Genomic DNA, 10,829 nt, shown 5'->3' on the forward strand with positions numbered 1-10,829 from the left:
AAAATTAATTAATATAAATTAGTATTAACACAGAAATTAAGACATGCTAGAAAGTGATAGAGAATTTACCTTTCTTACCAAACAACCAATCTCTAGTACATAGCAAGGCTTGGACAGTTTCAGGCAATAATGAGCTACGATATTGATCAAGTACTCTACCGGCAATACTGAATGCAGATTCAGATGCAACAGTAGACACAGGAATCGTGAGCACATCACTAGCTAAGCGGGAAAGTATGGGATACCGAAATTGCTCCATCCTCCACCAAGAAAGAACATCTAACTCCATTCTTCTATCCAACCTTTCATCATCAAGATACTTGTCAAGTTCAGTTTTCATACTCGAACTTGACCGGTTCTTGTAAGAGGCATCAAAATCCTTCACAATATAAACCAAACATGCAAATTAGTCATAATGTATCAATACAAGAAAATTCATAATGTGCAAGACTATTAATTGTGTTTACCTACAAAATATTCTCTTCATCTTCAGTTTGAGAGCAACTCTCACTCCTTAAAGTATCATCAGGGTTAGACCACCTCTCCATGTATACATCAAATAGGGAAACTAATGTGTCCTTGAATTTCTTGAATTCCTCAGACTCTTCGCCATAAAGCTTCTTGTAGGCCCATTGTACAAAATCCAATTTATACCGAGGATCTAGCACAATTGCAATACCAAGGATCAAGCCATAATCTGACCAATATTTTTCAAACTTCAAATTCATCTCATCTCCCATTCGCCTCATGAAATCATCTTTGTGTCTCATTGCTAGTTGGATGTTATGTTGGATGACAAACACTTTGGGAAAAAACAAGTTTGATGTAGGATACTTGGTTCCCGAAAACAAGCAAGTGACCTCATAAAAATATCCAAGAAACTTATAAATTGTCTGTATTCTGTCCCATTCATCAGGGGATGGACAACACTTGAAATCAGAATCAATTAATGCAAAGTTGATCAAAGCACGACGGTAATGAATTGCACTATCCAACATAATATAAGTCGAGTTCCACCTCGTAGGGAGATCTTGTCTCAATGCTCTTTTACTCCCCCTCATTCCTACTTGTGCAATACATTCTATAAATCTATGCTTCCTTGCCATTGAACCTTTTATGTACTTGAGACAATCTCGCACTTTCACAACTGAATCATCAATTGCTTTCAATCCATCTTGAACAATTAAGTTCAAGATATGAGCACAACATCTAACATGGAAAAATTTCCCATTTAGCAAAAGTAGCCCCCTAAAGTTCAACTGAGTTCTCAACTTTTCAACAAAAGAATCATTTGCAGATGCATTATCTAATGTAATTGAGAACAAATTCTTATCAATTTCCCATTCACATATCAATGAATTGATTTTTTCAGCCAAAGCACTACCATTATGAGGTGGAGGCATGTAAGAAAAAATAAGAATCCTCTTGTGCAATTTCCATTCAGTATCTAGAAAATGTGCTGTGAGTGTCAGATACTCATTAGTTGTTTGAGAACTCCATAAATCAGAAGTCAAACAAATCCTCCCTCTAGCACAACTCAACATATTCTGAACCTTAGACTTCTCACTTTCATAAAGTTTCGAAACATGGGCCTTAACAGTATTTCTACAAGGCAACCTAAGTGAAGGACACACATAATCAAAGACAGCCCTAATTCCTTCATACTCCACAAAGCTAAATGGCAAATCATGCTTAATAATGGCCTCAATCAACAATTCTGTAAACTTTTCAGGGTGAAACTTTGAAGAACGTGTAGCAGAGCGAGGAGAAGCCACATTACCTGAAGTGTAACAAATGTCATGATGACGTAACATACTAGTAGTGCCCGTAAGAGGATCACACTTATAGTCGACTCCACACTTATTGCACACTGCACGTTGTTCTCCATCCACACCCACATCCAATCTTGTGAAGGATAGCCAACAACGAGATTTTCTCTTTCGCTCTTTTCTTGAACTTGAACTAGATACTTGTGCACTTCCAACAATATCTTCTTCTTGTTCCCGGTCATTATTCATCTGCAAAACAAATCAGCAATAAAATAAATATAACTAGAACATCACATAAGGAGAATTACCCTAAACAGTAATATTATGAGTTATTTCTTGAACATATCATAATGCAGACCCAGCTTTCCTACCTGCCTTTAACTGTGTTTTTGTGTGTGTGTGTGTAAATCTCAATGGCCTGCGAAGTGGTTGTTTTGGTATTGCCAATATTTTATTGGTTAGTCATTCACCAAGTCTATAAGTTCCTTCAGAATAGGATTGTTAGATATATAAGTAGTCTGTGTAATTGTCTTTTGGTCATAAGGGTTGAAGCATTTGTGCCTAAATCAAAATCGTACACCATATGCTGCCAATTGATCATTGCAGGTTAAGCGCCTCAGGGAAACCCTGTACTCAGTTGTTACTGTCCAGGTTTGTGGCTGTTCTACTCTTCTCTTCCTTTCAATATGCATTTTGGTTTATATAGTGTACATTATAGTTTCTTTTCATTTCTGTATTTAGGGAACTGGTGCACTGATCAATCTGCTTATATTATCTTGGCCTCTTGCATTGCCAGCACTGGTTATATGTGGTGTATTATATGTGTATTTTCATCTATATAGCAAGTAAGTTTATGTGCCTTCTCTCAAAATAACTGATATGCATAATTTCCTATTGCAGATCCTTAATTTGTAATCATCATAACTTGATCTAGGAAGCTCCTTTTAAAGAGATTTCAATTCTGAAATGATCATAAGGATGTGTGCTACAATTTATATGAAGCAACCTACTTCCATTACTGAATTAAAAATTAGGAAATCTTAGTAAAATGACATCTGGGTCCAAAATGCAAAAAACTTATTAACATAATGCATAACTATGCTTTGACGCTTGAATTCAACCAACAAATTCTAAATCAAATTACATGAAACTACACAGATACAAGCCTAAAGTATGAGCTTTTCAATATATGCAAATGATTTATGATATAGATGTCTTAAACAAAACTTGATTCACAAACTAATCTTACCTTTGAATATTGATAGAACGTTTTATTAGAACGTCTATAAAATACCCTGAAAAACATCATCGTTAGTATAGAATAAGCAGGGATCGTTCAGTCCGGGGAATCAAAAGGGCCTCAACACTTATCATGTTATTGGGGGATTTGATTTGGATTCTAAAACTACAACTTAAAATAAATCCTAAATTACTTATATACAATTGATCAACCACTCATCACATAACCAAAACACGAATTCTACGCAAGAAACATGTATGACACGCATAGAACAACATATAGGCAGCGAATTATTTCGATTCTTTCTAAGTCCATTTCAATTCCAATTCTAATTAGAGTCCGAAGCGGTTCATCTAATCGTTAAGCCTTCATAATTATTTAGAATCAACGAAGCGTTCAATCCTAAACATCTGCTAAAAAGAGTCTAACTTCACGAAGCGTATTAGTTAAACACAAAGAAGCACATAAACACATTAAGTCGAATTGGAGACATATAAACATGCATGGCGTCACTCATCATGTTTAAACATGCAAATTCCTAGAACTATCACAGCCCTATATAAGTAGCAATAATTGAGACATGAAGCGCATAACTCGATCAAATACTACTTTGGTGAATGAAATCGTAACCCAAGAAGAGCCATGGCCGTGGCTTTCTCAAGCATTGATTTAGATGCACAAATTCAAGGAATAAATCGAAATAAAACCTAAAAACAATTCGGAAACCTACTGCCCATAGATGCTACACACGACATACACACATATTTCATGAGTTCATGCAATCAAAACATAAAACCAAAGAAGTTTGAAATTATGTTCTTCATATATGAAACCGAAAATAACATCCAATGATTCATACAATGAATTCGAAATTTGCAGAAAATAAAAAGAAAGATTACAAGCCATGGATGAATCACACATTAGAAACCTTCTAGGATGAAGCAAGGATGAATTCGAATTAGTGGAAGAGGAAGATGCGGCTTGGTGATGATGGATGAAGGTTTTTGGTTTGAATTTTCTGGATATTTTTTTGGGCAGAATTTCGGCTTGCTTTGTGAGAGAATGGAGATGGTGAATTGTGAGGGAGGCCGTGCCTTTTATAGAGGAAAGAGAAGAGGAGGGGATGTTAGGGTTTTTGATGGGCTGATCCTCTATTTCTTTTTTTTTCTTTTTTTTCCTTCTTTTCTTCTTCTTTCCTTTTAATTGCCGGATGACCTTCCCTCATTTGAGGCTGCATACTTCTTCCTTTTCATCCCATTCAGAAACTAAATTACTTATTTCCTTTTTCTCCTTTTGTTTCCTTCTTCTCCTCTTTCTTTCCTTAATTTCCAAGCCATTATCTCTCATTTAATTCTGAAATAAAGAAAGAAAATAATAAATATAAATCACAAATGTTACAGAAAATGTCGAATAATAAAAATCCTAACCAAACTAGGTTTCCTAGTTCGACAAGGAATACTACTCTATAGTACTCTCGACAATTTCTGTATTTTACACTCGTTTTAGCACCAAAAGGGAACGAACGTCACTAAAGACTCCTAACTCGACTCAATGACTCTATACTATAATAATAAGAGCTAAGCAAAGTACAAATGGAAGTAAAAATATGTTAAGAACGTCGCACAAAGTGCGCCTATCAAATATCGTAACTAGTAGATTCCTTAATGAACTCAAATCATACAGAAGCCACCATATTGAAGTTGGGTTGATCAACTGAACCCAGAAAACGTCCGAATGCTACACATCCACACACGAACCCTATTGGAGTTCCAAATTGCTAGAGCAGATTCCAATTCTTTGAAGAACAACGAAGAACCCAGAAACCCAAAATCGAGTTAGTCTAAATATCGATTAAATTGGAAAACTAAAACCACCAAAATGATGAGAACGATGAGATGAATGATTCTCATACCAAAAGTTATCGAATTGGCGACTGGAAACGCAGGTGCTTCAAAGAGGAGAACTTCAAAGATGAAGAGAAGTAGCGGCTGCTAATGAAATGATAGGTTATACTTGGATTTTATTTTCTTAACGGGTTGACGGGTTCCATTGGGCTGCCCGTTTCCGCCCGTTGGTTAGCGGGTTATTAACGGGTTATCAGCCCGTCAACCGAGAAAGCTTATCGGGCGGGTTTGGACGGGTTTTTAATGGGCGGGTATCGGGCGGTTAACGGGTTTACGGGCTGAAATGCCAGGTCTACTTATAGCCATTTCAAAGGTAATAGATACATGATTAAAAATGAAGATAATGATCCGTCTGATCGAACTCTTACCGTATCAATTGCAACATACGCTCCTAGTCCATTTCTCTTCAATATACATGTATTGAACTTCCTTTGCAATCCCTAAGAGGCAAAAAACAAAGAAAATTGTAATGAGAAACTAATATCATATTCAACTAAGTCTAGGGCTCTAGGCAGAGATGTTTACCAAGCTTGGAATTGGATCTTGACCGGGTTTCTCTTCAAGCTTCAATCACTTGCCCCATAGTTGATGTCTACAAAAGACAGAGACTTTCTTCATAGTTGACGTCTTCGATTCATTCAGAACTAAATAAAGAAACTGAAGATGAGAAAATGACTATACCTGATGAAGAAGACGAGAGAATGAGTTGGCGGGCGGCGAATCAAAGAACGATAGAAGTGAGAGACGAGAGAAGCAGATCGAGAAGTGAGAGACAGATGAGCTAAGGCGAGAAGAGAATTGAGTCTGAGAGTGGGAGAGGCTGAGTGAGATTATATTAGGATTAATAGATTTTTACGGTTAGGATCTATTTTTCAAATAATCAACGGTTGATATTAAAAGATATATATATATAAGTCGGTAGGTACAATATACCGTGGTATACAGAAAATCCATACCATCTACCGTACCAACTTTAACATACGGTATAGTATACCATACCACATACTAAGTACTGAGTATTTAATATACCAACATATTTAGTATGATTGGTATACGAATTGATTGAAATGGTAATTTGCACCATTACCACCCCTAGGCTGAAGTTTGAACTCTCAACTATTTTTCCTTAATTAATTGCAACACGGAGTAAAGGCTGTAAAGCAATCAAACCTTGTGTTGCGAAACGACGCCGTTCGAATCTCAAAAGTAAACCCAGAAATCGCCGAAGGTAGATTTCCAGCCCTTCCCCTATTTGTATTAGAAAAACAACAAACAAACTGAAAAACAATTGCCGTGGTTTGAATCAGCAAACCTCTCTCCTCAATTCGCTCCCAATTTCATCACTAGGGTTAGGGTTTCCAGCAACCCCCAGAAATTCTGAGATGGATGATTATCAGGAGATGGAGAAGTTCGGAATGGAGAACGATTACGAAGGCGGCGAGTGGCACGGCGGCGAGTTCTATTACCGCAACCGCAAGACCAAGCGCGTGCAGACCAAAGACGACGCTCTGTACGGCTCCTTCGCCGACTCCGACTACTCCGACGAAGACGACGGCTCCAGGAAACGCCGCAAAGACCGAAAGTCCGCTGCCGACTTCACCAAGCCCGTCAGCTTCGTCTCCACCGGCGTCGTTATGCCCAACCAGGAAGCCGAGGACGATCTGAAGCAGCAATCCGGTGATACCGACCGCGCTGCCACTCCAGGTTTGGGTTCAGCTTTTAATACTCATTATAATTCCGGTGGTCTAGGTCTCGGTAGTACTGGTGGTTTAGGGTTGAATAGTTCAGTAGGTAATGATGAGGAAGACGATAGCAATTTTCTGCCGTCGGCGTTTGGGAAGAAGATTAAGGAGGCGGCTGAGAGGAGGCACAAGGAGAAGGAGAGGATGAAGTTACAGCAGCAGCAGAGTAGTCAGTCTCGGCGAGGTTCGGAAACGAAAGGACCAATCGGCGGTGGGAATGGGGGTTTGGGGGCCTTTGAGAAGCATACAAAGGGGATTGGGAGGTTATTACTTGAGAAAATGGGGTACAAGGACGGAGCTGGTCTTGGGAAGAACAAGCAAGGAATTACTGCTCCGATTGAAGTTAGTTTGAGGCCGAAAAATATGGGTATGGGGTTTAATGACTACAAGGAAACCAAGCAGTCTGTTGTGAAGGAATTGGTTGAGGACAAGCCGAAGAAGCAGCTGCCGGCGGCTACTGTGAGTAGCAATAACAGGAATTCCTGGAAGAAGGGGGCTGCCGGTACGAGTAAGAAGGATAGATATGTTTCTGCCAAGGAGTTGTTGGCCAAGAAAGAAGAAGAAGGTGCCGAGGTCTTTGTGCAGAAGGTGGTTGATATGCGGGGACCTCAGGTACGGGTTTTGACCAATTTGGAGAATTTGAACGCGGAGGAGAAGGCTAGGGAAGAGGATGTTCCTATGCCGGAGCTACAGCACAACTTGAGATTGATTCTAGATATGGCTGAGCTCGATATTCAAAAGATTGATAGGGATTTGAGGGTTGAAAGAGACACTGCTATAAGCTTGAACCAGGAGAAGGAGAAATTGCAAGCTGAGGTGGCTATGCAGAAGCAGCACTTGGATAGCTTGGATGATATCACAACTGTGTTGGACCGACTGGGGGAAGAGAAAGCCATGGGAATATTGACGCTGGATTCTCTGGCCAAGGGTTTCAGTGACCTGCAGAGGAGGTATGCTGATGACTATAAGGTATGTAACTTGGCTTGCATTGCCTGTTCCTTTGCACTCCCTTTGTTTATCAGGATGTTTCAGGGTTGGGATCCTCTTCGAAACCCCTCCCATGGTATGGACGTGGTATCCACCTGGAAGGCTTTGCTTCATGGAGAGGGGGAGTACGAGCGCTGCCTTGATATATGGGATTCTTCAGTGTCTCCTTATACCCAATTGGTTTCCGAGGTTGTGGTACCAGCTGTGCGGATTGCTGGAGTGAATACTTGGCAGCCTAAGGACCCTGAACCCATGCTTCGTTTTTTGGAGTCTTGGGAAAAATTGCTGCCTGCTCCTGTTCTTAATAGCATATTGGAAATGGTAGTCTTTCCCAAACTGAAGGAGGCCGTCGACTTTTGGGAACCTCACCGGGATACCGTCCCCATCCATGTCTGGGTGCATCCATGGCTGCCTCTATTGGGACACAAGTTGGAGGAGGTATACCACACAATACGCTACAAGTTGAGTAATGTTCTGGGTGCATGGCACCCCAGTGATGGATCTGCTTATACGATCCTCTCACCTTGGAAAAAGGTTTTCGATTCTGCAAGTTGGGAACAGCTCATGCATCGATTTATAGTACCCAAATTGCAGCTTGTTTTGCAAGACTTCCAAGTAAACCCTGCAGATCAGAGACTTGATCAGTTTAATTGGGTCATGAGTTGGGCTTCTGCTATTCCAATTCATCTAATGGTAGATATGTTGGAGAAGTTTTTCTTCCCCAAGTGGCTACATGTTTTATATCACTGGTTAATATCAAACCCAAACTTTGAAGAGGTTCTGAATTGGTATAAAGGTTGGAAGGAACTTATATCTGACGAGCTTCACGCTAATGAAAGTATCCGCTATCAGCTTAATTGTGGCCTTGACATGATGAATCGTGCAGTTGAGGGTATGGAGGTGGTTCAACCTGGTTTGAAAGAGAATATTAGCTACCTCAGAGTGCTTGAGCAAAGGCAATTTGAAGCACAGCAAAAAGCTGCAGCAGCCCATGCGAATTTGGGTGGCACAGGCCATATGGATGGCACTGGTCATGAGATGACCCTGAAAGATGTTATTGAAGCCCATGCACAGCAGAATGGGTTGCTTTTCAAGCCTAAGGAGAAAAGGACGCATAATGGCCAGCAGATATATGGGTTTGGTAATGTAAGCATAATAGTTGACTCTCTAAATCAAAAGGTGTATGCGCAAACAAAGGACACATGGTCTCTTGTATCCCTTGAAAAGTTGCTTGACCTGCACAATACTTCTCTTACAAGAAGACGTTGATGCTGAATCTTTGAGAAGTTGAGATGGAGTTGGTGTAAGGCGTGCGGCATGTATCCTCAGAGTTCAAAAAATTAAAAGTTAGGTTGTTCATAGATTTTCAGCTTATCTTTGGCTTACTGAAACGATGCTGCATGCTGTAACTTTTTAAATCATCAGCTTGGTTTTGCATATGTATGTACTCCAGAATCTGGTTGGGTATAATACATCATTTTGATAATTTCCATATTCTCATCAGACAATGCTCTGCTTTTATTTTGATTCCTGCTGACATTCATACGTGATGAGTTCAAGCTCCCGCTATATACACTATTATTTATTGGATCTCTTGTTCGAAATTCCTGCTGTGCATCCTTTTGATGCTTCATTACTAGAAGTACTGATCCAAATTTGGAATCGCATTCTATTGGACTGCTACGATACCATTATAGAGTATATAGATGTCAAAGTTGTATTTACACACTAAATGTATAAGTGGGTGCAAAATTTGTGGCCAGAAAGTTAAATGAGAGGATGCTATCAGTTAGGTTGGAGGTGGTGTTTCTTGTAAGGGTTTTACAGGTATGCCTATTATTATATATGCCACCGCTACACTACATGTTTTTAGAATAAATTCAGTGTGAAAGGTTAGAAATTATCTGTTGTTATGAAGTTCTATAATACCTGAAACTGAACTATATGCCTTCAGGATACCAATTATTATTGAGATTCTTCTGAAGTTCTTAAGGAGTTCTGTGGTTCTCATTGCACGGGAGGTTCCTTTTTATGCTACTTCTGCACTTGAATGTGGTTGTTAAAATCCCATTTCATGCTTTCTGCCTCCTAGAATAAAGCATATCTTTATGAAAGATGTAAGAGTTCTGGAAGCAAATACTGAAGTGCATATACCTAAAAGTAAAACAGATAGAAATCTTACGTCAGCCGGAACCAACTTTTGGTCTTGTTCTTAACACAACCACTTGTAATGAGATAATGGTCCTTCTCTTGACTACATCTCCAAAGATTCATTCCCATCTTGTCAAATATCCTGTGTCTTTTGTATGTGTTCGGTAATCTTACCCACATTTTTGTTTGGTTTTAATTTTTTTCTCTTTGCATTTCTGGGTGTTGTTGTGGTGAATTCTTATTCCTTACTGATGGATCTAATGCTTAGTTCTTGCAGATTGAACCATCTTGGACTCTTGATTACTTCAAAAGACCTTTTCTTTTCGGGTGTCATCACTTACTTGTGCAGTAAGATTCTTGCTTTCCTTGATTCTGTCAAATGCAAATGCTATGGTTGTTTCTTTCCAGTTATTGACAATTGTACTAAAGAAAATGTGAAAAAGTTGGTGGATTAAAGTATATTAGTGACTTGGAACACAGTTGAAGTGTATACTTTAGTGATGAAAAGTACAGTGATCCTATGTTTTAACTATATAAAGGGTAAAAGCAGAACCCTTCAGCTCCTCTAGTTCAGCAAGTGATTGCTGAGCAAAACTGTTGGGGCTTGTGGTAGTTTTATATGCATTACTATTGTTTAGTTGCATGGTATCTGGTTGTTTGTTTTTGTCTACCCACCAAATGTTGGGTTCAGATAATCAACTATGTTAGTGCTCTCATTTCCAGTGGAAATTTTTGTGCTGATTTTGTTTTTCCAGTGAAACTAGAAAATTTTTGGGAAGCCGGTGGCCGCGTGTGAATCAGTTATGTGATGTAGAATTTGATCTCGTAAGTTGATGACTGCCTGTAGTTTAAACCTGGTTAGCTGAGAGGTGAGATGGAAATTTGTGCATCAATAATCGTTTTATAGCTTTGAATAATCTGTTGAAACTAGCATTTGAGGATGTTAATCTTCTACAAATTTAGTATATTCTGTTTTTCTGTTGTCGGGGAATACTGTACATACACTGTTCATGTCTTTATGTCGGTTCTTCCTTTT

General features: G+C 39.1%; 2 protein-coding genes across 2 annotated transcripts; one reads left to right on the forward strand and one right to left on the reverse strand.

Annotated features, from left to right (window-relative positions):
* Positions 1 to 685: 685 nt before the first annotated feature.
* Positions 686 to 5,496, reverse strand: LOC126795632 (zinc finger BED domain-containing protein RICESLEEPER 2-like). The gene is made up of 4 exons (XM_050522436.1): positions 5,488 to 5,496; positions 5,282 to 5,353; positions 861 to 2,018; positions 686 to 697 (listed from the first exon to the last, which is right to left on the reverse strand). The coding sequence occupies exons 1-4, from the start codon at positions 5,494 to 5,496 to the stop codon at positions 686 to 688; spliced, it is 1,251 nt and encodes a 416-aa protein (XP_050378393.1).
* A 685-nt stretch (positions 5,497 to 6,181) lies between these two features.
* On the forward strand, positions 6,182 to 9,539 carry LOC126796421 (septin and tuftelin-interacting protein 1 homolog 1). The gene has a single exon (XM_050523248.1). The coding sequence runs from the start codon at positions 6,296 to 6,298 to the stop codon at positions 8,909 to 8,911; it is 2,616 nt and encodes an 871-aa protein (XP_050379205.1). The 5' UTR covers positions 6,182 to 6,295; the 3' UTR covers positions 8,912 to 9,539.
* Positions 9,540 to 10,829: the final 1,290 nt, after the last annotated feature.

Source organism: Argentina anserina, chromosome 5 (genome assembly GCF_933775445.1).
Source record: "Argentina anserina chromosome 5, drPotAnse1.1, whole genome shotgun sequence".
In the NCBI taxonomy this organism is placed as follows: domain Eukaryota; kingdom Viridiplantae; phylum Streptophyta; class Magnoliopsida; order Rosales; family Rosaceae; genus Argentina; species Argentina anserina.

What these genes read in the sequence shown, in the direction of transcription:
- LOC126795632 (XM_050522436.1), bottom strand. An exon ending in CGTATGTTGCAATTGATACG is followed by an intron (nt 2,019 to 5,281) that starts GTAAGAGTTCGA and finishes TTTGTTTTGCAG; the next exon opens with ATGAATAATGACCGGGAACA.
- LOC126796421 (XM_050523248.1), top strand. Translation starts at nt 6,296, where the DNA reads ATGGATGATTATCAGGAGATGGAGAAGTTCGGAATGGAGAACGATTAC.